Source organism: Alternaria burnsii (assembly GCF_013036055.1).
Source record: "Alternaria burnsii strain CBS107.38 chromosome Unknown 700, whole genome shotgun sequence".
NCBI lineage: Eukaryota > Fungi > Ascomycota > Dothideomycetes > Pleosporales > Pleosporaceae > Alternaria > Alternaria burnsii.
The window spans coordinates 570,738-596,126 of NW_024066121.1; the positions used below are offsets into that span (position 1 = coordinate 570,738).

The 25,389-nt window shown below is 50.9% G+C and overlaps 10 protein-coding genes across 10 annotated transcripts; 4 read left to right on the plus strand and 6 right to left on the minus strand.

The window, feature by feature from the left end:
* Nucleotides 1-572: 572 nt before the first annotated feature.
* Nucleotides 573-2,613, plus strand: GT037_009285 (cytochrome p450 protein; the record flags this gene model as incomplete). The annotated part of the gene is made up of 2 exons (XM_038934332.1): nucleotides 573-940; nucleotides 987-2,613. The coding sequence occupies 2 exons, from the start codon at nucleotides 573-575 to the stop codon at nucleotides 2,611-2,613; spliced, it is 1,995 nt and encodes a 664-aa protein (XP_038783134.1).
* A 1,670-nt stretch (nucleotides 2,614-4,283) lies between these two features.
* GT037_009286 (40s ribosomal protein s1) lies at nucleotides 4,284-5,160 on the minus strand (the record flags this gene model as incomplete). The annotated part of the gene is made up of 3 exons (XM_038934333.1): nucleotides 4,284-4,427; nucleotides 4,478-4,979; nucleotides 5,039-5,160. 3 exons carry the CDS (start codon nucleotides 5,158-5,160, stop codon nucleotides 4,284-4,286), a joined length of 768 nt encoding a protein of 255 aa, XP_038783135.1.
* Nucleotides 5,161-6,247: 1,087 nt separating this feature from the next.
* On the minus strand, nucleotides 6,248-6,867 carry GT037_009287 (uncharacterized protein; the record flags this gene model as incomplete). The annotated part of the gene is made up of 2 exons (XM_038934334.1): nucleotides 6,248-6,339; nucleotides 6,396-6,867. Coding segments are annotated over 2 exons (564 nt in total), but the record flags the coding sequence as incomplete, so codon positions are not given.
* A 1,340-nt stretch (nucleotides 6,868-8,207) lies between these two features.
* On the minus strand, nucleotides 8,208-8,607 carry GT037_009288 (uncharacterized protein; the record flags this gene model as incomplete). Its single annotated transcript, XM_038934335.1, has 2 exons — nucleotides 8,208-8,280; nucleotides 8,333-8,607. 2 exons carry the CDS (start codon nucleotides 8,605-8,607, stop codon nucleotides 8,208-8,210), a joined length of 348 nt encoding a protein of 115 aa, XP_038783137.1.
* Nucleotides 8,608-10,328: 1,721 nt separating this feature from the next.
* On the minus strand, nucleotides 10,329-12,110 carry GT037_009289 (uncharacterized protein; the record flags this gene model as incomplete). Its single annotated transcript, XM_038934336.1, has 5 exons — nucleotides 10,329-10,334; nucleotides 10,396-10,466; nucleotides 10,521-11,147; nucleotides 11,200-11,610; nucleotides 11,663-12,110. 5 exons carry the CDS (start codon nucleotides 12,108-12,110, stop codon nucleotides 10,329-10,331), a joined length of 1,563 nt encoding a protein of 520 aa, XP_038783138.1.
* Nucleotides 12,111-12,225: 115 nt separating this feature from the next.
* Nucleotides 12,226-13,193, plus strand: GT037_009290 (uncharacterized protein; the record flags this gene model as incomplete). The annotated part of the gene is made up of 2 exons (XM_038934337.1): nucleotides 12,226-12,420; nucleotides 12,846-13,193. The coding sequence occupies 2 exons, from the start codon at nucleotides 12,226-12,228 to the stop codon at nucleotides 13,191-13,193; spliced, it is 543 nt and encodes a 180-aa protein (XP_038783139.1).
* A 348-nt stretch (nucleotides 13,194-13,541) lies between these two features.
* Nucleotides 13,542-14,384, minus strand: GT037_009291 (uncharacterized protein; the record flags this gene model as incomplete). Its single annotated transcript, XM_038934338.1, has 3 exons — nucleotides 13,542-13,593; nucleotides 13,644-14,174; nucleotides 14,236-14,384. 3 exons carry the CDS (start codon nucleotides 14,382-14,384, stop codon nucleotides 13,542-13,544), a joined length of 732 nt encoding a protein of 243 aa, XP_038783140.1.
* A 651-nt stretch (nucleotides 14,385-15,035) lies between these two features.
* Nucleotides 15,036-18,379, plus strand: GT037_009292 (uncharacterized protein; the record flags this gene model as incomplete). The annotated part of the gene is made up of 2 exons (XM_038934339.1): nucleotides 15,036-18,047; nucleotides 18,098-18,379. 2 exons carry the CDS (start codon nucleotides 15,036-15,038, stop codon nucleotides 18,377-18,379), a joined length of 3,294 nt encoding a protein of 1,097 aa, XP_038783141.1.
* Nucleotides 18,380-19,731: 1,352 nt separating this feature from the next.
* Nucleotides 19,732-23,396, plus strand: GT037_009293 (seryl-trna synthetase; the record flags this gene model as incomplete). Its single annotated transcript, XM_038934340.1, has 9 exons — nucleotides 19,732-19,786; nucleotides 19,872-20,011; nucleotides 20,180-20,308; nucleotides 20,363-20,588; nucleotides 20,641-20,776; nucleotides 21,836-21,872; nucleotides 21,939-22,466; nucleotides 22,524-23,151; nucleotides 23,230-23,396. 9 exons carry the CDS (start codon nucleotides 19,732-19,734, stop codon nucleotides 23,394-23,396), a joined length of 2,046 nt encoding a protein of 681 aa, XP_038783142.1.
* A 230-nt stretch (nucleotides 23,397-23,626) lies between these two features.
* GT037_009294 (pdt-domain-containing protein) lies at nucleotides 23,627-24,795 on the minus strand (the record flags this gene model as incomplete). The annotated part of the gene is made up of 2 exons (XM_038934341.1): nucleotides 23,627-24,505; nucleotides 24,733-24,795. 2 exons carry the CDS (start codon nucleotides 24,793-24,795, stop codon nucleotides 23,627-23,629), a joined length of 942 nt encoding a protein of 313 aa, XP_038783143.1.
* Between the last annotated feature and the right edge of the window lie 594 nt (nucleotides 24,796-25,389).

Consider the following 25,389-nt stretch of genomic DNA (forward strand, 5'->3'; position numbering starts at 1 on the left):
TCATGTTGGGAAGGGCGCAACGGGAATGATAGCGGTCTGAATGACAGTCTTGGTTGACAAAGGGCGTTTGACATCACAGACTGGTGTACCGCGAGGGCTGAAAGCACGTACTTTTTAAGGTTGATAGCTTAGTACTCTTCTAATACCACAATGTGCAATGTTTCCGTCTCACAGTGTCGCGATAGGGCTGAGGGGTCTATGTTTAGGCCCTTTCATAAGCGAGCTGAGCAGGGATCCATCCCCTAGCGTGCATTGAATGTTACCGTGGCCTACAAAACATCACTTTCAGCCGCATCAAATCACACCCTGCAAGGTTCTTGAATCCTTCATAACGGTTTTAACCGTTCTTACCGACTGGTCGCAGCTCCAAAACCCCGAGCTCGCCGAGCAAGAGCCTCATGGCGTGAGGCTGAACATCATTCGACTGTTATTCACGACCTCACCGCGCGCAACAAACCCTCTACAGGTATTCTCCGGAACGCACCGAGAGCTGGGCATTTTCCTTTTCGTCATCTCAGGACAAGCGGTCGCCGAGCACGCGCGGGGAGACCGTTGCTTTTGTCACCGCCAACATGGGTTCCCTCAGGACTCTGTTCCTGAGCGTATATGCCTCGAATGGCATTATAAGGACGTTGTTTCTACCATTATGCTACCTCACACTATTCAGTCCATTCATACTCGTTCTAGCTTGGTACTTTGGTCTTGGTCAAACTCTTGAAAAAGCTATACCCGAAGACTTCTCCTGGTTCGATCTGTTACCTACGTTTGCGATTTCGGCGGTCTTCGTGTTATTACCTACGAGGCTGCTATCAAGTTCGGGAAAAGTTGTCAAAAGCCAAGATGGGAAGAGACGGGTACAATCGCTGCCATACTGGATCCCGGGTGTACGTCATCTTTGGAGCATTATTTTTGGAGGCGAGGAGTGGTTGAACGGCGTCCGGTAAGCGTGTTGATAATGCCCGTTGGGTTGATCTAACTGGCAATAGGGATTCTGCAACTGCAAGCATACTGGCATACCAGGCAGCTGGGACCAAACATAACATCCTGCTTTCAGATTCCTTGCTTGGCCAGATCTATAAGAACTTGCATAGTTTGGAGCTGCCAGACAGCAGCCAACTCGCTATTCTTCGAAACACTTTCAACCTCCCGAAAGTAATGGAGAGCCATTATCTTGAGATTCAGAACGAAATCAATCAGGTCGTGGAGACGGAGCTATACAAAGGTGTGGCCGAGGAAGGTTTGATCAAAGCATCGCTGCGCATATTAACCGAATCGCTTCCGGACTTCGTTACATTCAACTCATCTATTGTCGACCAGATGCAATGGGAGCGCGTCTCCAACGTGGAACTTACGGATGGCACCTCTGAGGCCGAATGTGATCTGTTCACACTGCTCAACGAATTTTGTTGCAATGCTATTTTACCCCCAATCGTCGGAGCACAGTTTACAGAGTCTTACCAACTGCTTGCTACTGATCTGGCAAGCTGCAACGAACGATTTTGGGCTCTCGCTCTCGGGTTACCGCGATTGACGCCTGTTCAGGGCTTGCCGGGAGCAGCTCTGGCAAGAAAGAGATTGCTGAAGAACTTTGCGAATCTGTTTACAGAGTTGACACATCCACCAGTAAGGAGGGTGCCAGACGATGACGAGAGCGTGAGCGGAGAGGAAGACACGGACGCTGACGTAGTCACTCCCCTTATGAAGCTTAACGAGCTATTTACCAAACACGAACTACCAGCCGAGTTACGAGCTTCTATTGGTCTCCATCTAGTACATGGTATCTACTCAGACGTCATACCACTTGTATTTTGGACAGTTCTTCACATCTACTCGTCATCCAAGGCGCAAGACGTAAAGGCTCCAGAAGGGTCACCTCTCGAGAATATCAAAGCAGAATCCAAGGCCTGGGCTCAAGCTGTACAACCCCCATCAATACATCCGTCTTTTCCGGCACCACCGGAAATTCGCTTCGGCTCAGTGAAGGAAGCGCTGACGTCAAGTTCTCTGCCTTATCTTCGCTCATGCATCAACGAAGCTCGACGTCTACATACCTGTTCCGCCAGCACATACAGAGTCAAGAAGTCACTCCATCTACAGGAGGACGGTCCTGGTGGGAAGGAGCAATGGGAACTAGAAACGGGTACATATATCGACATGGGTCTCTCTCAATCACTCATAAACTCGTCGTCAGCATTTCATGCCTCCCCAGAAACGTTTCGACCCAACCGCTTTCTCAACACTCCCCCCTCATCGTCTGTCTTATCGCCTGCCTATAGCTCTCAGTCCTACAAGACCGATCTCATCATCTCTATCGTATCAGGTGTCACCCAACTTTGGGAAATTGCGCCTGCGCCAAAGAAGAGCTTCTTTGATCACATCCAAGAAGCAGGTAATGAAGCGTCATTTGGTGCCGAGGCCCTTACTGCGGAGCAAAAGGCTGCTAAAGAGGTAGCGAATCGGGAGAAAGAGGATGCTAAGAGGAAAGAGGCCAGGTGGGTATTTCCAAAAGCGGTTGATGGAGCGGTCACAAGGGTTCCCAAGGGGGATATCCGGGTCAGGATCAGAAGAAGGGAGGGGTTGCCTACTAGCAAGGTTGTGCGGAGGATTGGTTAGCGTTGAGACTGGGGCTTTCACCGGAGCCAACGTGCATGCATGACCAGCATACGGACGTACATAATAGCCGCGCGATATGCGGCTGGCGATGTCGAGAGAACTATATGGAAGACGTTGCGGAGCCGCGATAGTATGTGTCCGCGACTATTTGACCGGGGCACGGGGCCAGTAAGGTAGCTACATGAATCGGACCGCTGTATATGCGTACTCGCAAGCAAGCAAGCATCTAGGATACAACAACATCGGACAAACCATCACCATCGACGATGAGAACGCATTCTGTCCCAGGTTCGTGATCCACCCAGTCTTACAATTCACCCCAGCCCAAAGCCGAGCCTCCCCACCCAATATACCCACTTAACCTCAAGCTAAACTCTCTCCCACATCCCCATATCACATCCCTCGTACCTTCTACAGTTGCGATCGATCCCGATGTCCAGCCTTTCGTACCGTGGTATCGCTACTTCGCGAAAGCGCTGACGTCTCCTCCCCGTCAAAGTAGCGGTGAGGTGCCGCTCAACACCAACACACCACCAACGCTGAAACTTGAATCGTCTTCCCGCTTCCACGCGAAAGAGAAAACGCAAAGCCACATCATCATAATTGATCATCAGAGTCGAGACTCTTCGATGTACACGATAATTTATTGATTGTCACATTGGCATTTGTACACCGCAGGACTATGAACGAAGTAGGACCGCAATGGGCGTTGGTGACCTGGTGTTCTGTTATCAGAGTTTAGAGTACAGATCGAACTTTATAGCTGGGAGATCGTGATGGTGTCTAGGGAGTACATCGGAGGTTGGAGACGCAATCGGAGACTTTTGTGCATGGGTGTTTGGACGTTGCAAGGACGTTGTCGGAAGATGACCTCCGATTTTGGCTAGTTCTAGTGAAGTGCTCCAACCCCTCAACCTGAACGATTGTAGATGAGATGTTCGGAGACTACAGGCTGCACAACAAATAAGGATATGGATTAATGAGATTTACAATTCTTCAACAGTAAGCACTACAGCTTCAATTCAGCCTTCCTAGCTCAGTGGTAGAGCGCGTCACTAGTAATGACGAGGTCGTCAGTTCAATTCTGGCGGAAGGCATTAGTTTTTGTTTGTGTCACGAACGTAGCCTGTCCGAGGACAAGCATGAAAGTACTGTGCGGATAGTGGTGGTGTGAATCTCATCCGTCGAGGCATTCCTCGACTTTACTTCGGACTTTTTTTTATTCAAATCTGTACCATGCCACTACTCTCGCATGTTCACACTGCTCCTAGAACACCATCTTCATGATCAAAGGGTGCCGTAGCTCCACCCCAATTCTATAGGATTTTCCGATGCGCGAATGTTGACTGCAGCATACAACGCACGACGTAGGCATGGTCACGACTGCAACCCAGCCGTCAGGATGGGACCGCCATACCACAGACACGATCAAGAACGCATGGCAGTAGGTATGAATTTGGAACTCATCAATGTCATTTCCATGATACTTTTCCCGCATGACCTGTTAACACCAGATGCGGATCGTACCCCATGCACGCCATCACTGCCGCGGGATCGCATCAAGGGCCATGTTTATCTTTCATTTGTAAACACAAACACCTTTGGAATGCCGATATCATGCCGCGGAAAGTTGAAAAGACCCAAGAACCCCTTGCCTATCCAACAAGACCTTAAACCTGCTCAAGGACGGTCTCCTTGAACTCACGCTCAACCTTCTGGCCAGAGTCATCCTGGCTTGACTCGCCGTGGAGACCGAGGAGGGCACCAAGGTCGAACTTGGGTGCCTTGAGGAGCTTGACCTTTCGTACGTGTACCTGGGTTACGTTAGCCTGTGTCATCCACCGTTGTGCTGCAGACCACATACGTTCTGGAGAGGGTAGATGCCCTGGGTGGCCTTCTCGATCTCGCGACCGATGACCTCGGGGATGAGCTTCTGGGTAAGCTGGGCGAGGGTGCATGAGCTGGCGTCGCGGGCCATGATCTCAACCATCTTCTTGCGGATGGCCCTGATCTGGGACGACTGGGCGTATGTGGTCTTCTTGACCTGGTTCGGTCGTCGCTTGGTGAAGGCAATGCAGAAGAGGCGGAGGAGGTAGTCGTCGGTGGTCTTGACAACGACGTTGGCCTCGATGAGGGATTGCCACTTGCGGACGAGGGAGCGGAGCTTGTCGGAGGTGAAGTCGAGACCGTGGAAGTTGGTCAGGCAGTTCTTGCCCTGGACCTCGTCGACGCGGAGCTTGACCTTGCGGAAAGCGTGGTCCTCATCCTTCTGGAGATCGGCGAGCGAAACCTCGAATATCCGGCCCTTCAGAGCGTCGTTGGCGTTCTTGAGACCGGTGGTACGGTTGACGAGGGTCTTTCCGACACTACAAAGAGCGAAGAGTAAGCATTGAGTCCCCGTGTACAGCGCAGCGGGAATTCTTACTCTCGGACGGCGAAAGTTCCTGGGGCCTTGATGTTGTACCAGTCCTTCTTCGCGAAGGTGTCGGTCTTCTTCTTGAGACCCTTCTTTCCCTTTGAAAGACGCTTGTTCTTGCCGACAGCCATGATTGCGAGTCTTGTTGTCGGTAGTCGGGAGGGTGGTTGTCGCTGTCGATGTCAAAAGGCTGAGAGTCGCAAATTGGTGGTGTTCAAAATCCGTTAAGCGAGCTTAGTAGCGCATCACGTGTGCCAAGCCCCAAAATCGAGCGCGGTGATCAGCAACATCAACCTCCAATCGGATACACATCATCTAGAAGATCCGTAGTGAACGGGTCCTTTCATGGCTGCTGAGCTGCTTGATCTTCTATGCGTTGCGATGCAAGTGGAAATCCTGGAGTCGCGTCTTGCGAATTTGCAAGTAAAAGTGTAAAGTGCGTACATGTTAATCATCACAATAATGAACAGGGCACAGCAGAGAGAGGTGCTGCAGTTACATCATGGCAACGAAGCACTATCATAGTCGTCGTCGTCGTCGTCGTCGTCGCCGCCGCCGCCATAGTATGGAGAGCACATGGGGCACGACCAACTTCACGCCATAAATGCCTGGCAATGCAATGGAAACCAACAACATCGTTCACGGCAGGTCTCGGTCAAATTGGACACGTTGAGTAATGTACATATGGTTACATTGTAGTGGCTCTAGATCCCTTTACAGTTCTTTCAGCTGTAACGAACAGACTAGACTACCCTTCGCACACGCTAGCGCCCCCATCCAAATTCGAGTCGCACTCATTCTCAGGTGTCCTCCAGGCAGTGCCAAGCATTCCACTCCATGTGGCAACAATGCGATCATGGCCGCAGCTAAATCGCTGCGTCTAGCATGACGAGACATACCCGCGCACACCACCCTCAATGATTTCTTCCCTCCTCTTTACATCTCGACATATTACTGTCGTGACATTGATCTGCTGATCTGATCCCTGTTCATTCTCACTCTTGCTGACAGCAAAGACGATGCAGTGATAGTCAGATGGACTACCAGTCAAGCAGAAGATAGAATACTATCAACTTGCGATGCTCTGGGTCCAGATTACGGTACTTCAACCCATGGTAAGGAGCGAAAGCCTGGCTGGCGATGCGGTGATGGGGTTGGTGGGTGTTGTTGAAAATACAAGTCCTTGTTGCATAACATCAAAGACTCATGCATGTCTGTTCATGTCCTGACATCAGCTTGCTGCTGTTGCTCGCCATATGGATTCTGGTTTTGGCAAAACTTCTCAAAGTCAGGAAAGCTGATGTAGCCATCTAGAAGAATGTTAGCTTATGCTGCTTCGTAGCAGGTGATTCGATTCAGTGCTTACCCTGCTGCCTGTATTGCCTGACGTAGCGGTCACTCTCAGTCCTGGACATCGATGGCCTCTCAGAAGAATAGGCCGGTTCTGACTGCAGCCTCGACCGTGGAGTGAGCATTGGGCTTCCAGGTGGCGTCTCGCCTCGAGGTGTAGTAGGCGATGAGGCAACCTTAGCCAAGAGGATAGAGGCCTTGGTCGGGCTGCCCGACGTTGATGTGCCAGAATCCCGTCGGGAAGTTACAGGCACGAGTGTGGTGAGGCATGGCGAAGAAACAGTTGACGGTGTTAGAGGTGGCCGCCGACTTGCTGAGCGGGATCGTTGTGGCGCCTCGGTAGGTAGTGAGAAGTAGTATCGTGGGTGGCTAGACATGGCGAAGATGTGCGTCGATCGACAACGAGCGAATGTCAAAGTCGGAGAATTGACTGCGGTTTGGGAATTGAAGAATGACGGAGTGAGCGGGAGGGTAGTATAATAATGGTGTCTAAATCGCCTAGACGCTATTCACCCCATACTACCGAATGCACGTATGTATAGTGACGCCTCTGGCTGTTCCAGGCACCCTGGTCGACGCCAAGTGCATCAGCAGCCCGGAGCTCCCCACTCGACATCGCTGGCTTTTTGGGCTAGTTATGCATGCCGAAGTGGGTACCGCCAGAAAACGTGGACGTTCAGAATTAGTGTGTTTGCAAGGGAGGTGTGCTGTCATGCTTTGACTCGCCCTGACTCGCCCCTGGTGCACACAAGACCACCTCACGTCCATTTCTCTAGTCTGGTAGTCCGCTGCGAGCTGCTGCAGGTGTGAGTTGGCCACCGCCGACGACGAGGCGGATGACAGACCTGAAACACTTTGTTGTGATGAAGCAGACACTGGCACTGTACCTAGGTAGCCAATTCGGAAAGGTCGATTTCGCCTTGGAGTGCGCTTGCGGTGTGGCAGGTCATTCGTGTCGACCGTTCCTGATTGGCATCGCGCAACTCGATCCAAGGCCTCGCCGGAAGAGCGGGAGTGCACTGCCATAGCGGCGCCGTCGCATCCTCAAACCATGGCATCGGCGGATGCAAGCCGCCATCCCAATGAACATCCCGTCATGGCTGCGCGGTGATGACAGAACCAGCTCTGCCTTGTTACTCGCCCTGGAAACTGGGCGAGCCTTCCTTGCTGTGTATCAGGAACGTTCGAGGGGCACACGTATGCTTATCCGTAGCCTAAGTTGTTATCGAGTTCCAGACACCTCTACAGACCACCATGCGGTTTGTGCGACAATGAGACAGGTACCGGACCTGCAATGAGCCTCATTCATATCGGCCACTTTGCTGGTGACGACATTGCCTCAGCTGAGGTTTCTATTTATGCAGTGTCATGCAATGCAGATGACAATCCCTTGTCGTTGAAAGTCGAGAACGTTGCACTTGCAAGGGCATCCTTCCAACGCCTTCGTGTGATCCGGTTGGAGCATAAAGACACGCGAGGACACCAACGCGTTCGACACCGGTCGCTATTACCCACATCCCTTCGATAATGGTCTCTCGTGTTGTGGATGTCACATCGGTAAAGACCCTCCGTTGCATAGCCATTGAGGGGGAGACGCGTACCCGACATTCTACCGCTTGGGGGTACACGAGGGGTCGCAAGTCGCAAGTTACAAGTCGCAATATATCATTAATACTTGAGACAATCGCAATCAGAGTGACATCCCTTGCACAACTGATCATTCACTCATGTAAGTAATAATAAAGGGAGTTGGCGATGCAATAGTGAACGATTGCGAGTATTTTCTGGGGATAATTTCGAGCCATCCTGCTATCCCCGGATCTACCCCTCACACTTTTGACTTTGCAACTAGAATGCCACAAAACGTAACTCTGTCGGCAATGCTTATGTCTGACTTGGTTCTGGAACGATTGTTACCTCGTCTCGCTCCACCTCCGCGTCAGCTGCTCTCACATGTTGCCATGCTTTCCATGAAGAGCGGGCAACGCTCCGATTTGACAGTCCTCATCCCAACGATGCCCTCTCAGCTGGCCGCCTAACACCGGACGTTCAACAAAACGCTGATAAGGGACCATGCCAAATCTCTTTAGAAGCACAGTGCGGCCCTTCTTGTATATACACGAGAGATCCCATAGGCAGACCAACAGTTCACCTGTCCGTCCAATTTGAGAGGCAGATGCAGGAGCCGAAAGTTCTCTAGCATCATGCCGTGCTGCCCAGTCCGTCATTGTGTACATGCGATGTGGTTAGCCATGCCGACGTGCATGTCAGACCCGGGAAGCGGGTACCCCTCCACGCCGTCATAGCCGTGGCCGTTTACAGCATCTTTCCAATTCCGCATCCTCATCGACGATAGATTCCCATGTACTCTTTTCGGACCGGGTACGATCAGCCACTACAACCAAAGCTCGCATACCTTAGCTTTCCATGTTCCGAAGAGAACTTCCAGGCGTTGGTGTTTTCGTGACGATGCCGGGCCCCTCCTCAACATGACCCCTCACCACTACACCATCAGCTCAGACATCTTTGCCCCAAGTAATTCTCCGCAAATCCAGACACGCTTCAACGGCAGATCTTGCTGCCGATCCCTCCCGAATACTGAAACATATACCCGCTCACCACCATGCCGAGTAATTGCAGCTTCCTCCTTCTCGAGCGAGCGAGTAGAGAAGCGCTTGTCACTGCGGCAACGCAGAAACGGTCGCCGACAATGTGACGGGTTTACCGCCACTATCCAGACTGCACCGCACTCCACTTTGTTATTTCTTACAACTGACCAACCAACCAAATGGCACATTTTTCTTCCTTCCACACTCGGGCAAATAAGAACACAATCTTCCCGGTCCACCTTGCACGATGAACTAACAGAACTACGGCGACATCATGGCGAAAGCAAAATTATCCACCACATTAAACCTCCATTCCCCAGAACCTGAAACATACCAAGGCATCATAGTGGACATGTATCCATTTACAAGTGAACACATCCTCGCACAATCAAAGAAGCGGTCTGCAATAATGGTAAACTAGAAGAAGAAAAAAAAACGTGTACCAACACCAGCGGTCAAACTTCATAGCTAGCGGGCCGCTCCCGGCAATCAATCGGTGTCCTTTGCTCCGTTCACATTACCCTACCGACCAAGCTACCCTATTCCCCCACTTCTCCTACACCACTCACACGTGCACACAGCCCACCCACAAAATCCGACATCTAGACCCTGGATTCTACGTACGCTTATCCACATAACTCGTGTAACACACCGGACGGTAGATCCTGATCCTGCCGTAATGCCTTTTGCATGCATACGGTATCTGTCACACGAGACCATGCGCGGTAGGTGCGGGTAGGGCTTCGCGCGGGTGTCAAAAAAACCAGGGGACAAGGGCGATAGGGACCAGGCATGCTTGTGTAGTGACAGCGATCACAATAGTTAGTAAGGGGATCGTTTGCGCAGACTGGGTTTAGTCTTGTAGAGATGCAGAGGTGATGTGGGCTTTTCTCACGTGCAGATGCGAGTATGACTGGAATGGTGAGGTGGATACTGGGTCTTGGTGGGGGAGGGGGATGTGTGCGGTGAACGGTGGGAGATTTGACAATGGGAACGCGATATGCGTGCGTATGTTTAGGTGGATACGTGTGCTGAGGGGACTTGACAGTAAGCGATTGGTTGGAAGAAGGTGTTGTTCGCTTGTATGTTGTAGATTGAGCGTAAGCCTGGTGATTACTGTTTGCGTATGAAGGTGATGCAAATGATAGCAGTGAATAGTCATGGTTTTGGGTTGCTGTTTTGCACCAAGAAGTATGAATGGTCGTAGAGCAGTGTGATCTTTGTTCTTTATTTTGTGTTTTGGCTGTACGGTTGGAGCCGCGATTTTCTTGACTATCATCGCATTTCTTGGAGTACACTTCTACAAAACAGCACTTTTTTCCAATTGATAAACTGGTGCTTCAATGCTGTAAATTGAAGTTAGTATCGACTCGTTCATGTAGATGAGGTTCACATGATTGCACTTACATCGACATCATCCCAACCACGACCCTTTACGTTTGCTAACTCGTCCATCGACATGACATGACCGGTTGTGACTGTGAGTCCCATGTTAGCAATGCACAAGGGTATGAGAGTGTATAAAGACTTACAGTAACCAGCTTGGATCTTGGCATCGATCTCAACGCGGCTATCCGCCGGAATCATGTCATCGGGAATAGGCACACGCTCATGGATTGGAATACCTTGCTCGACAATAGCATCGTGCTTCATGTTGGACATGCTGAGCATCCTGTCAATCTTGGTGATACCAAGCCAGTGCAGGATATCAGGCATCAGAGCCTGGAAACGCATGTCCTTGACACCCGCGATGTTCTCAGTGCGCTTGAAGTACTCGCTGGCACGATCCTCGCCTCGCTTCCTAGCATTGTAGACAAGATATTTGGTGACCTCTCCAAGAGCACGACCCTCCTTGCGGAAGTAGATGACGACACCGCTGCCACCCTTCTGGGCCTCCTTGACTGCTTCTTCAATACCGAAAGTGAGGTAAGGACGGCATGTGCAGATGTCAGATCCGAATACGTCACTTCCATTGCATTCGTCGTGGATGCGGAGAGCGAGCTTTGCGCTGGGATCGGACATCTTTGCTGGGTCACCAAAGATGTAGACAGTCATACCGCCAATGGGAGGAAGGAAGAGCTTGATGTCGTGACGGGTGATGAGCTCAGGATAAGAGCCACCAGTCTCTTCGAAAAGTGTCCGGCGAAGAGTTCCCTCATCTTTTGGGTCCATTAGTCAGGGTAGAAAAGACTCCGCAATGATACGACTTACCAATATTGAAGCGCTCAGCAACACCAGGCAAATACCATACAGGCTCAACTGCAACCTTGGTGACGGCAACTTCACCTGTCTCGTTCATGCAAATCTTACCGTCGGGAACAAGTCTACCTTTTCGTACGCTCTCCTCAAGTTCTGGCACCTTCATGTGCGCTCTGGTAATGGCAATCGTAGGTCTTATCTCCACATCATCCTTGTCCATGGTTTCCTTGTACAGCCATGGTGCAAGATGGCCGTATGGATCCATGGCCACGATCTTCTTTGGATCACTCCATTGCGGGAAAGGACCGATCTTTGCAGCAGGCTCGGTGTTAGTGAAGTCTGGCTTGTGAGTGATGTCAAGGTTCTTGCTTGCTACGGCCAGAGCGTTGTAAATGGAGTACGAGCCACCATGAGCACCGATAGCTGAGATACGTTAGCGATAAGCCAATTTTTGACGCAATTCTTCTTTACATACCGTTGCGTCTTCGGATAGTGTTCGCATGTCTTGAAACAACGACAGGGCCACGAACAGCAGGGTCCTTGGCACCCCATTGCATGGGCAACGGGTCGACACCAGCTTGACCAGGATATGAAGTCAAGATGATCTTTGAAATCTTGGATACACTCGTGCGACGTGGTTGAGCATCAGCATCTGAAGGTGGCTGCTCATACTGCTCGCTAACGGCTTCTACAGACTTGGACTTTTCTGGTTCGACACCATTGGCCTTCTCGCCGTCTAGCTTTCCACTAGCAGCTGCATCTGCTGCCTCATCCTTGATTTGCTTGATGCCTGCCAGCATGTTCACACGGCCGTTGATTTTGTCAACTGAAGCTGCCAGTACGGAGTTCTCCGATCGAAGGGCCTTGAGCCCTTCGAGGATCTCCTTAAGGACAGCATCGCTGGTAGTGCTCTCAGAAGACATGTTTGCTATTGTTAGTCTTGATACAAAGCAACGCAAGCTCTCGGGTCTTGAGGAAAATAGCAATTGAGATTGCCGGGTTCGTGTTGGGACGTGAAACAAAGACCGGTGAGTGCCGATGGTGGGACAAACACACGATGATGTGGACGTAGGTAGCAAGGAGGAGAGGCACAAACGCAACTTTGAACAGATGTCAAAGGGGATCAGGAAGATCCAGAGAAGAGAGGAGAAGAAAGGAAGAGAAAGAGCAATGTGGTCAGATATTAGGAGCTCGCCGGCGGTGCCAGCACCACAGGGACAGCTGACTATACACGTGCATGAGGCTCGGAGAGAGCGCTGATAGGAGCGGGGACGCTTATCGGCTATCGACGTATGCGGCAGCTGCAAGGGAAGCGACAGGGATCTTGGCGGTCGGAACCACGCGAGACTCGAGACGCATTCACCCCAAACTCGCGATTTCGCGTCACTGCACACGACCAGAGCGCGACAGTCATCGAATCCACGCCTTGATATCCACACCGCAGTCGCTAGACAATAGCCACGTATTCACACACCTTCTACATTCGGCGACTCGAGAGACGACGAGAAAATGGCATGTCTTCTCCGGCTTCACCTATCGCATTCGCAAACTAATGGCAATGACAGGGCAAGCGCAAATCCTCCAGCAAGCCTCAAGGCCCCAAGAAGGCACGCCATACCCCATGCCTCTAGAGGTTCCGCTGACTAACACCCTTGCAGAAGGAGAAACTCCCAACCACGTTCCAATGCCTCTTCTGCAACCACGAAAAGTCCGTCAGCGTCTCCATCGAAAAGAAGTCCGGTGTCGGCAACCTGCAGTGCAAGGTCTGCGGCCAGACTTTCCAGACAAACATCAACTACCTCAGTGCGCCCGTCGACGTGTATGCCGACTGGATTGATGCCTGTGACGCGGTTGCGAAGCAGGCAGCCAAGGGCAATGTCGATACCGCGCGGAGTACGAATCGCATGGGCCGAATGCCGACGGCGCACAACCAAGAAGAAGATGATGGCGACGGCGGCTTCATCGAGCACGACGAGCCTGATGCCGAGGGAGAGTATGCCGACTAAGTCGCCTGTCGGCAGGAGCGAAGGAGCAGCAGGACATGAAGGCCTAGGGCCTTGTATAACACATGGGAACATGGGAAAGGGCCACGGCTTGCACGGCGTTTAGGATACCAAAAAGATCCACAGATTCATAATGGCGTTTCATCATTGTCAGCATCAGGCTGAGACGTGTTCATGGTTAGCTGAGCAACATCTATAGAAATTTGTAATGAAGCTTGCACATCAGAGACTCCCAAATTGTTCAAAATCATGCATCTTCGTCTTAACAACCTTATGCTACCATGCTCAAGCGAAACCAAGCCGCTCTACGCCCAACAGATGCGCTTGATGAATCGGACATGTTGACTACTCTTACATTGTGTAGAATCGGTCCCCGAAGTCGCCCAGCCCAGGGACGATATAGCTGGACATATTGTCAGTAACGGATACTCAGATTGGTCAAGGGCAGCTTACTTCTTCTCGTCCAAACCCGCATCAACAAATGCGGTAACTACCCTCACCTTGGGAAACTTATCCGCAAGGTTCTGCGCGCCTTCTGGACTGGCAATGAGGTTGAGGAAGAGGATATGCTCCTCTGGTACGCCCCGCGACTTGAGCACATCAATAGCCATAAGTGCTGAACCACCAGTGGCCAGCATGGGATCCAGCAACAAGACCCACCTATCGCTGATGTCCTCGGGTAGCTTGTCGTAGTACAGTTTCGGCTTGCTGGTCTCCTCATCCCTCTGGATCAAGATCTTTCCGATGCGTACACTTCTACAACAGTCCCTCAATCCTTGCTCCATGGACTCTCCCGCACGCATGATCGAGACACCACAGATCTTGCCTTCGAACTTGACACCAGAGTAGGTGCGGCCTACAGGGGTAGTGATCTCCTGCGACTCTGTTGGCAGGTGGTTGAGGCCTTCCTCCACAAGCAGACGGATAATGCGGTTGCTGTAGAAGATGAAGTCTGCGCGGCCTGTGTTGCGATCTCGTATCATGCTTTGATCTTGTTAGTCAATCACCCTTTTATGGTAGTGACCATGGTTCATGGGGCTCTTACGTGAGCAATGCTATCAACTGAGGGGACTGGGGTAGAATATGGACATTCTTCTGTTTGAGAGGAGTTGAGACGGTAGCTGTCGGCTTCAGGGCTGCGGGACGATATTCAGGTCCCAAGCATTCTGAGGGAGGTTGAGAATCGGAAGACATGTTTTAGCTAAGAGGCTGATTACAGTCAGCTGGTCAGTCATTCGAATTTTTGCCATGTTCAAATCCAAAGACATGTCACAAAAATCTAGGGACAGGGTTTGCACGGAATTTGCCATGAAAACTGATGTGTGCTGAAAAGGGCTCACCTGAGGTTGAGTATGGGACTAAAGATTTGTGGTGTTGGAAGGTAATTTGATATTGGTGGGGTAGCGAGAATGGGGTCGGTTCAAGAGTAAAACCAAACGATAGAAGGGACTTTTATTAACAGATATGACCTCTAGATAAGAGGCAAGAAAGAGGAGCTGAAGCGTAGGTGGAGTAACAGTCTAGGCTCGTGACCGTCGGCGAAGTCCTTCACTCTGTTTGGGAAGGAGGAACCCTTGCCCCGCTGTTTAGCGTGCCTTGCGTTCGGGTCCCTGCTTCGATCACCAGCCACCATGCAAACCTCCGCTTTGAGCGTTTGACCGTGATGGTGATGATGTCGTTGCAATGAGGTGAGGTTTGCGGTGAATCAACGCGTCGGCCCGTGCAATGTGAGCGTCAATGGTGATTGCCGAGACATCATCCACGGTTCACCCAGGTACCGCTACCTGTGAGATGCGCGTCTAAGTAACCTTGTGCAGCGTCGCCACAACACATCTTCTCACAAACATGGCCACGACCATGTTCGCCAATTTCACCTCTAGCGACCGTCGCAAGAGGGTTTATGGCAAAGCGTCGCGTCACTCCACCCTCCCGCCACCTCTACCCGATTCCAACGACGATGCGCCTCCACCGCCAGAGCGACCGCGGAAACATACGGCAGTTCCAAACGGCTCGCTGAACAAAGCTGGAAGCGAATTGAATCATGGATCTGGTTCCGAAATTGCGCACGCAAAGACCGACGAAGTCGACATCTTCGACGTGCCCTCTGAAGACGAGTTCTTGTCGCGTCCGAAGCCTACGAAGAAAATAATACCGAAGCGTCGCATACCCGAAGTGGACTTGGAAGCTACGGCTTCCTCCAAAGATGATTCTCTCAAAGAATCCGAGAAGCCAGCGAGAGCCGCACAGCCGTTGCGCACGCCCGATGACGCGAAGCCTATCGCCGTGAAGAAGAAGAAGAAGAAGCTCACTACGCCCGCGCATATTCCGAAACCCGTACAGGCGTCGCTGCCTCCATCCTCGAATCCGGCCGTTCCTCGAACAATACGCGGAAAGACGCCTCAGTCTGTACAAGCACCGAAACAGACCACACAAGACCACAGTTTATCATACAGGCCAGTGGTCAAGGCGAAAGCACCTTCAGAGGCAACGACGGTTGCGTCATCACAGGTCAAGGTTCAGAAGACTGCAAGGACAGCACCGGCACTACCCGCGAAAAAGGCGTCAGAGAAGGCGCCAGCCAAACCAGTAGACGATCTGGCCGTGTTCGACGTGCCAATGTCGGACGAAGAGGCACCACCGACGGTCAAGAAGATCTCACGCCAAGCTCAATCGAGAGGACCAAAAGAGGCTGCCAAAAAGTCCAAAACAACTTCTGAAGCACCTCACAAGGATACGGCCGAGTCGGACGATTCCAACGCCTCCAAGAAGCGCAAGCGTCAAGGGTCTGCTTCTTCCACTGCCACCATAAATCGACCAACAGCGCATCAGAAGCCTGAACAGTCGGTGCCTCAACGAAGTCGGAAGTATCAAAAGAACGAAGACGGCGCTTCACCAGGATATGGGTCATCGAACCAGCGCATCACAGGCTCGACTCAGAAAGCGCAGCCACCGGCGCCAACAATCAACAAACCGACAAAGACAAGACAGCGTACTGTACCTGTGTTAGCATCGCGAACGATTATCAAGGGTCAATCCTCTCCGGCTATGCTCAACGGCATGATTCCCGGCCGCCAATCATCGAAGCCATCTCCTGTTAAGGAAGTCTTCGAAGTTGCAGAGTTAGAAGATGAGACTATGTATGACATACCAGGTCCTTTGACTACGCCTGTTCGTCAGTCGAAAGCTTCGATGCCAGGCTCGATAACACCACGACAAAAGGACCTTTTTGGTGGTTTGCTAAGCGACTCGTCATCTTCGACTACGCCCATGCCAAACTTCTCCAATTTACAGTTGACGGATCGCAAGCCAAGATCACTTATCGGCAGCTTAGCTAGGTCAAAATCTGATGTCACACATAGTGCCAAGGCTCGTAAGACTAGACTCATCGACACCCTCAAACCATCAGAGCCCAGCTCAGATGGCGATGAAGAAGGTAGCAGCCAGGTTGGAGATGACTCGGAAGTAAGCTCAAATCATTCTTGGACTGCGAGGAAACCTTTGCAGAATTCTGGAGAAGCCCGTCTCTCAAGCACGCATCCCGACAACATGGATGTGGACAATCCGGGTAAGGTTGACTCTCAGACATCACAAAACACATCTGGATTCGGTGTGCGCCCAAAACTTACTTACGCCATGGCACGGTCATATTTGAGGGAAGACAACCCGGAAGATGATTTACTTATATCGATGGATTTGGACGACGACTTTGGGTCGCAGTCCCAAAGAGAGACTAGATCTGTATCTGAGAGTGACGCAGAGAACAGCCAAGCACAGGCTCAGCAGGTGCATGAGCTTAGGACTCGGGGTCGCAACGCGGTCCTCCATCATGAAGCGGAGATGATGATTGAAGAGACGTCGGCCACCACCAGTAAAAACATACGACGTAGTGCCATGATTGATCTATGCACCAAGATGGCGGACGAGAAGTTTTGCGATCAGCTTCTCGACTCAGCTCTGGCCCACCAGTTCTTCCAGAACATCTCTGTCAGCTGCGAGATCGTCTTCGACTTTGTCGCTGCTGTCGCAACCGTCTTCGTCTTGCGTACCAACCCTGCCTATTCTGTCCTGGGCCAGCTCTATGAGACTGGGAGTCTCGCCAACCTTATCAAACTTGCTGGAAACGGTGCAGACATCAAGGAGATTGCAAAAGATCGGAAGACAAATCTGTCAAAGATCGCGAAAGAGTCGGTCCTTTCATTTCGCGCCTTGGTCCAGCAATCCTATATCTGGTCGCCCGCAGTAACAGAGAAGGTATCACCACAGCTAGTGGCGTTGAAAGCCATCGAATTGCTCATAATTGGGCTGCGGAAGGCTGGCAACGCCGATATGCTTCTCAACCAAACAATGATATCTCAGATTGTTGAGATTGCCTCAGCTTCGAACAATCGACCGGAGTCGAACGATGCAGCGCCAGAAGACGATGCGACACTGGAGATGGTGCTTTCGATACTGGAGTCTACCTCAGCTACCAGACAAATACAAGCTACTTGGTCAACTGGCGTGCTTCAACAGATTGCGAAGTTCATGCCTAGATTCTTTCAGCCTGATGCTGCAGCATCGACTATGCTTGCCGTTAAGCTCTGCATGAATCTGACCAACAATAAACCAAAAGCTTGCCAGCCATTCTCAACGAAGGCCTTTGTCCAGCCACTCATGCAATCCATTGTTGAAAAGTTTCGTTCAATCAACACAGATTTGGCACCAGAGGAGCGAACGGAGATCTTGGATAGTCTGATTTTGAGCTTGGGTGCCGCCATCAATCTTGCAGAGTTGAGTGATCAGATGAGGCTGAACGTCGCTAATGAGATTGACACATTGGTCGAAATCTTCTTGGACGGACTGAAGCGTGCTTCTCAGGTATGTTCTTCTTGCACGGTGATGGTTCAGCGATGCTAACTACTTCACAGGCTGCTTCTGTGGAAGAATCTCACTCTGGTGTGGCCACTGGGTATCTTGGTGTCCTTATCGGTAACCTGAGTCTCAACGACATCATAAGGACAAAAGTCCGGACACTGCTACCGAACAAGCAACTCGATACGCTGGTTGATAGCATCAAAGACTTTGTTCATGTGCATCAGCACGTTGATCAGAAGGAAGACTTCGATGGAGCAGAGGGTCAAGAGGCCTTGCAAACCTATACCGCGCGCCTCATGCTTGTTGTGGAAAAGCTGCAGAATACGGGTGTTTGATAATCTTGCGGATTGATGGAAGCTTGACTTTAGGGTGCAGGCTTGGGCATTGGTTCAACATTGACCCATGTACCCCATCTCTACTTGAATTATTCTCAGAGTGTTTGCCGTCAGGCGAAGACTTGTGCCCTTCGTCATGGCGGGCTTCTTACTGGTTTGGTCTCTGGCGACTATGGCATGATACCCTGGATTACGATATGCAATCATCACTGGGACCGATTCACTTGTATTGTCTTGAAGATCACGATACCCTAGCACTTTGAAGAAAAGATGGACAGTACGGTCGTGCACTGAGGCTTTGTAGGCTTGGGAAGTTCCGGCAGCGATTGCAATGACGGTATATGAAATGACACTAATCGAGATACATATCGTCTATCCGTCACTGTTCTACGCTCATATTCCATCGCGTAGGCAGTAAAGGCTAAATGAAGGCTTGTAACCACGCACGCACCACGTTCGTAAGGCTGCACCCGTCCCAGAAAGCCGGTTTCAAGTGACGCAACTGGCGGTAAGTGGAGGGTCTTTGCCGTCGGGACAATTTACGAGATTTCTTCTATAGAAGTTCCATGCAGCGGCTGTGTAATATCCAGCGCAAGCAACTTTTTACCATTTTGGCAGAAACCCGCATGTGATTGTCCCGCCTTGAGTCAAGAACGCCCAACATCATTTCGGTTAAGTTGTATTCTCGGGGCGTCGGGAAGGGCAGCAAGAGTTTCTGACAATTCGGACGTTCTTGTCGCTTTAAGTGGTTGTTGGTGAATTGTTTTGTATGCGGGTGATGTGCTAGACAGCTTCGCGCTAAACTCGAGACGATTGGCAGTACGTAAAGCAATGCTTCGAGAAGCTCTGGATTCGCCGGCTTCGATGTGCACTGTTCGGGTTGGATGGCTAGAACTCGGGAACCCAATACCACTCGTTCGGTGCCATGCCCAAACCGATATATCAAAGTTGCCCAACTTTGATATGCAGGTGCTATATCGAGAGATGAGCCGGCAGACATGACGACATCAACACGCGGTCGGGGACTTTTTTTTTATGAGCCACGTCCACTCTCTACCCACGACTCTTGCCGAAGCCAGTATCTCGATCTTCTTAACAGCAGCTACAGCGCTTAGGCCAGTGACCCAGCTTGTTCGTCCCACACGTGCATCCATCACCTGCAGCTAGACGGCGTCATTCCGGGCTGGGAGCTAGCTCGTACAGGCAATTGGCAGGTCCGGACGACCAAACGCAACCTAGGCAGCTACGTCTCAGCGGTCAACTGAGACAACCAAACTTCAAACCTGGCGAGTCGTTCAGCTTCCTCACGACCTCCTACCAAACCCAGCAACAGCAACAGCAACAGCAAGAAAATGGCACCCCCACCAAAGCAGAGAAAAGTGGCCATTGTTGGCAGCAGAGCCGTCGGTATGTGATTGTTGAGTGCAGCTTGCGCAAACTTGCCTTCACATGCAAGTAGCAGCAAACAACATGCTGACCCAACAATCGACAGGCAAGTCGAGTATGACGGTGCAATTTGTCGATGGGCACTTTGTCGACAGCTACTACCCGACTATCGAGAATACTTTTAGCAAGATGATCAAGTACAAGAACCAGGACTATGCGACTGAGATTATCGATACGGCTGGCCAGGTACATGAGGTTTTCTTTTCCCCCGCGTCGCGAAGCAACGCCCAGGTCCACGCCCCACCTTCGCCCTGCTTCACGCGCGTCCCCCAGCTGTGCACGCCTCGCTATATACCTCAACTCGACGGTTAAAGCTCTTTTGAGGAACCCGCTGACTCAGGTATTGCTCTCCAGGATGAATACAGTATACTCAACTCGAAGCACTTTATTGGCATTCATGGATACATGATTGTCTACTCGGTCGCTTCCAAGCAAAGCTTCGAGATGGCGCGCATCATTCGCGATAAGATCTTGAATCACCTGGTAAGTAGACATGTGACTCTCTCAGCGCCACTGCCTAACCAAGCTTCCTACTAGGCTGTCGAGTGGGTTCCCCTCGTTATTGTAGGCAACAAGTCTGATCTGCGCCCCGAACAACGCCAAGTTACGCCCGAAGACGGTCGCGCCCTCGCCGCAGAGTTCAAATGTGCCTGGACCGAAGCCAGCGCGCGCTACAACGAGAACGTACAAAAGGCCTTTGAGCTCATAATTGCCGAGGTGGAGCGGTCTCAGAATCCTGGTGAGCCCGCTGGCGGCAGCAAGTGTACGGTCATGTAATTGCAAGATTCTTGACTGATATGAGTGCTCCTACCAAGGCGTCAGCGTGGACAAGTACCCAGCCCTCCAACAGGAGCGCGAGGACAAGGAGAAGAAGCGGTGGAACAGCACACACTTCTTGAAGCATCCGTTTGATCATCTGGTCAATATGCTTAAGAAGACGTCCACGGGCGGGTAGGAGGAGGTGTACTTTCATCTGTTTTGGTGTAGATGGCATAGACAGTGGCTGGTTTTTTGCGAACAACATCTCATTAACGGGTTGTGGTTCTCGCCTATCCATGCGGAAGGCATTAGTATGTACTGGCGTAATGGTGTAAGCGGCGGTGTAACGGCGTCATATCTGGTATTCTGGGGTTCAATTACGATGTTTCACGGCTGTAGTACTATGTACCACCTTACGTTACTTTCAACAATAGACGACATACGTTGGTGTACGACTTTTTGGTGCGTACATGACCGCTCGTAGACATATTCGTGTAGACCCTGCATTCTCGACTGGCAAAAGCTGCTCCACATTGGTTTCCCTGGCTTGGATGCACCGACCACCACCCACCATCCTACCCACAGACCTTGATTAGGAAGCTCTGAAGCTTTGACGGAAAAGCCACTGATTTCCACGGCAATTGTGTGCAGTCTGTGCAGCCTACTGTATTTGGTAGTTTGCGCTTTGATGCTCCCAAATGCTGCAATATGTGTTTTGGCTCTTCTTAGTCTTCACGAAGTTGAGATTCGGTGCCATACCATCTCAAACACATAGATCTACCTGATACCCTCGTCCCCACATTACTTACCTTTCTCACCCAAAGAGGCAAGTTTTCAGTACATCTGTCGAGTACAGTACTTCCAATTCCCGTGGAGCCCGGCCAAAGTTGTAAGCGCCAAGCCTCGTCCCTTTTCGATCTAGTGCGGGCCTCTGAATCTAATCCCTGTCGGTGTTTGAGTGCGGTGCGGGACACTGATGAGTCCCGCGTTTTGAACATCTTCTCGACACGAGGCTACACAACCACACGCGATCAATTCTGCCCAACTTATACTCGCTGAGAAACAGGGACGATGCTCGACATGTATGTTGCTTTTTATTCTACAGGCAAAGAATGTTGGTTACCTGGACGCGCGCTGGATTTTGGGTTGGAGGGGCTGCACTTGGAAGTGGTAGACATGGAGAGCGCAGAGCGGGATCAGGGGAGGTGGCAGGGTGACAAAGAATAATAGCTGACATGTGTGTCTATACAGAAACGACTTCATCAAGGAGCGCGGTGGCGACCCAGAAGTAAGTGTTCCTCAACTCCGTTTCGCGCGACCTTCAATCTTGTGCACATGTTAATCTTACGAACAGAAAATCCGCGAGTCCCAGAGGAAGCGATGCGCCCCCGTAGAAATTGTCGACGAGATCATCGCCGACTTTGAAGACCACCGTCGCACACAATACGATGCCACTCAGTTCGGCTCCAAGATAAACGCGGTCCAGAAGAACATTGGTGCTAAGAAGAAGGCCAAGGAAGACGCTTCAGAGTTACTCGAGGAGAAGAAGAAATTGGAAGCTGAGAAGAAGGAGAAGGAGACCGAGGCTGCGGAGAAATTGGCGAAGCTGCACGCAAAGGCGAAGACGGTCGGAAACTACGTGTACAAGGACGTCCCGGTTAGCGATAACGAGGACAACAACGCGGTTCAGAAGACGTGGGCCCCCGAAGGAAGGAAGGCCGAGTTTAAGCAAGATGGCATCCCACACCACGGCGTACTTGCGCGGTTGAATGGATATGACCCGGAGAGGGGTACCAAAATTGTTGGTCACAGAGGATACTGTCTGACTGGATACGGTGTCTTCCTCAACCAAGCGCTGATCAATTACGGCCTGGAATTTCTGGTATGTATGCAGAGGGCCAAGTTCGAGGAGCACTTTACTGACTTGATAATCCCATAGTTCAGCAAAGGATTCACACCCAACCAACCGCCCTTCTTCATGCTCCGCGATCAGATGGCCAAGACAGCGCAACTTTCTGACTTCGACGAGGAGCTCTACAAGGTCACCGAGAGCAAAGACAAGCCTGAGACCGACAAGTACCTCATTGCCACTTCAGAACAACCCATCTCCGCTCTTCACTCAGAGGAGTGGCTACACGACAAAGAGCTGCCCATCAAGTACGCCGGCTACTCAACAAACTTCCGAAAAGAAGCCGGCTCGCACGGCAAAGACGCATGGGGAATCTTCCGGATACACCAGTTCGAAAAGGTTGAACAATTCCTCCTCACAAACCCCGAGAAGTCATGGGAAGCGTTCGACGAGATGTTGGCCAACTCGGAAGAGTTCTACCAGAGTCTGGGTCTGCCTTACCAGGTCGTTGCTATTGTCTCGGGTGCATTGAACAATGCTGCGAGCATGAAGCGCGATCTAGAGGCTTGGTTTCCCGTTACCGGCGGTGGAGAGTACAAGGAACTTGTCTCCATCTCCAACTGCACTGACTACCAGACTCGCGAGCTGGAGATTAGGCATGGAATTAAGAAGTTGAACGCTACCCGTAAAGAGTACGTTCACGCACTCAACGGCACTCGTAAGTTCATTTCTGTTGCTCTAGCCTTCCCATGGTTTGAATGGAAATTCATGAAAGCTAACACATTTGTGTACTTAGTTTGCGCAACCGAACGAACACTCTGCTGTATCCTCGAGAACTACCAGACACCTGAAGGCTTTGTTGTCCCCGAGGTCCTGAGGAAGTACATTCCTGGTCAGCCTGACTTCTTGCCATATGTCAAGGAGTGGAAGGCACCCAAGGAGCTCCCTGACCGGACAAAGTAGGCGTCCGTCGTGTCAGGTTTGGAGTGCGAGGATGGACATGCAAAGAGGATATCACTGGGATACTTGTAAAAGGAGAAACTAGATTCACACTGGGCTATGATCCTGGTGGACTAGTGTGTTGATTCACGAGCGATGAATATGGAAGTAAGCTTTTTCACGCGGTCATGCAGTCCAAAGTTGTGTAATCATGATCTGCGCGTTGCTTAATGGCTGCGTGTCAACAAGAGATCTCACTGGACCCCTTCCTCCTCAACCAACCTGTTCTCCCAACTCCCCAACCATCTCCACCCCCTACAAACCTGATCCAACTCCCTCAATGCCGCATTCACCTCCCCTTGCCCATCCTCCGTCTTCCTCCCTTTGAACTCCACAAAGAAGACATAATGCCAGTTTCTCACGCCACTCGGTCGTGTATTTATACTCGTCAGGTTGATTCCATGAGACGAGAAAACCGTGAGACAATTTGCCAATGCACCCGGGTTGGAGTGCTCAATCGTAAATGTGATGAGAGATTTCCAATTATTTCTGTTCGAACTCGTCTTGGCAGTTGGACTGGTTGATGTCGTCTTGTCGTCCTTTTTGCGAATGACAAAGAACCTTGTACTATTCCCCTTCTCGTCGTTGATCTCTTTAGCCAACACGTTCAGGCCAAACAGCTCCGCAGCGATGAAACTAGACAACGCAGCAGACTCGCCACTCTTGTCTTTACTCGCAATTTCTGCTGCTTTGCTCGTAGAACTCACGTCATGTCGTTCAGCCGTCTTAAGGTAACGCGTGAGGAAGTTTTTACACTGACCCCAGGCCTGGGGGTGTGAGTAGAGTTTTTTAATCTTGGAGTAATCCGGGGTAGTGGGGTTCGATGAGTAACCCAACAAACAGTGTTTGACATGCACATAAGCTTCGCCGCAGACGAGGATATCGGGATATTTGTTGTTGAGGTCGGCAAAGAGGTCGAGGGTAAAGACTACGCTACCATTGCTGCTATTTTCAAAGGGTACGACGCCCCTGTATGCGGCCCCGGATTGGACGGCTGAGAAGACGTCTTCGATTGTGATTTCAGGTGTGAGGGAAACTTTGTTTGTTGACGAGGGGAAGGCGTCTAGGGCTGCCTATGGAGCTGTTAGATGTATATGGTGTGCGCGGTGTGCGTTGAGCGATTGATTTGATTCTACGGAAGAAAAGAACAAATTATGATCTTGTTTTGAAGGGAAAAGCCAGGTGTAGACATCGATCATAGTACGTTGATGAAGATGCGGCGAGTCATGCCTGGATGGGAACACAGAACAGTAACGGGAAATCTCAATCATGGCTTTTGTAAGTCTGTAGAGAAACTCACTTGATGTGTATAGCTGCCCTCCGGACCTAAGAATGCCACGGTTGGCTTCTGTTCTTCTACCATGTCTGGTCGTCGCTTTTGGAATGTTGAAGGTAACTAGATAAACGAATTAATTGAACGGGTAGTTCATTAAATCTCGGAATGACGTCGGAACCCGGTATCGGCGCTATACTAGCAAAAGCAAAGGCTAACTTGTAACTTGTACACCATGGGGCGTGTTACGCCCTACTGTAAGTATCGAGGCTCTGGACCTTGTGCATGTGGCGAATCATGTGCACAATACAAAGCATCGAACGTATCTTCATACTAATCAAGTGATTTATAAAACAATTTTTCATTCAGCTGGAGTTGAGCGAGCGACGAGCTGACGCATTTCTGAGCGAACAATCTGCCTATCCTTCTTCCGTCAAGGACTACTTTTCAAGAGGTTCGCAATCGACAATTGACGATAGCCATCCTTCGGGATCCCTATGCTTTCTAGTCCTTATTGTAGCTAAGATAGAGCTGTTCGGACCGAGGTTTGGAGAGGTCAAGCCTGTATGAGGCTGCTGCCTCTCCGTGCAAGCGAGAGCGGGTCGTGGTGAGAATGGTGTTGGTCGACCTTGACAGAATTAGTGAAAGTTGTTGTTGCTGGAAATATCCTACGTACATTGCAAA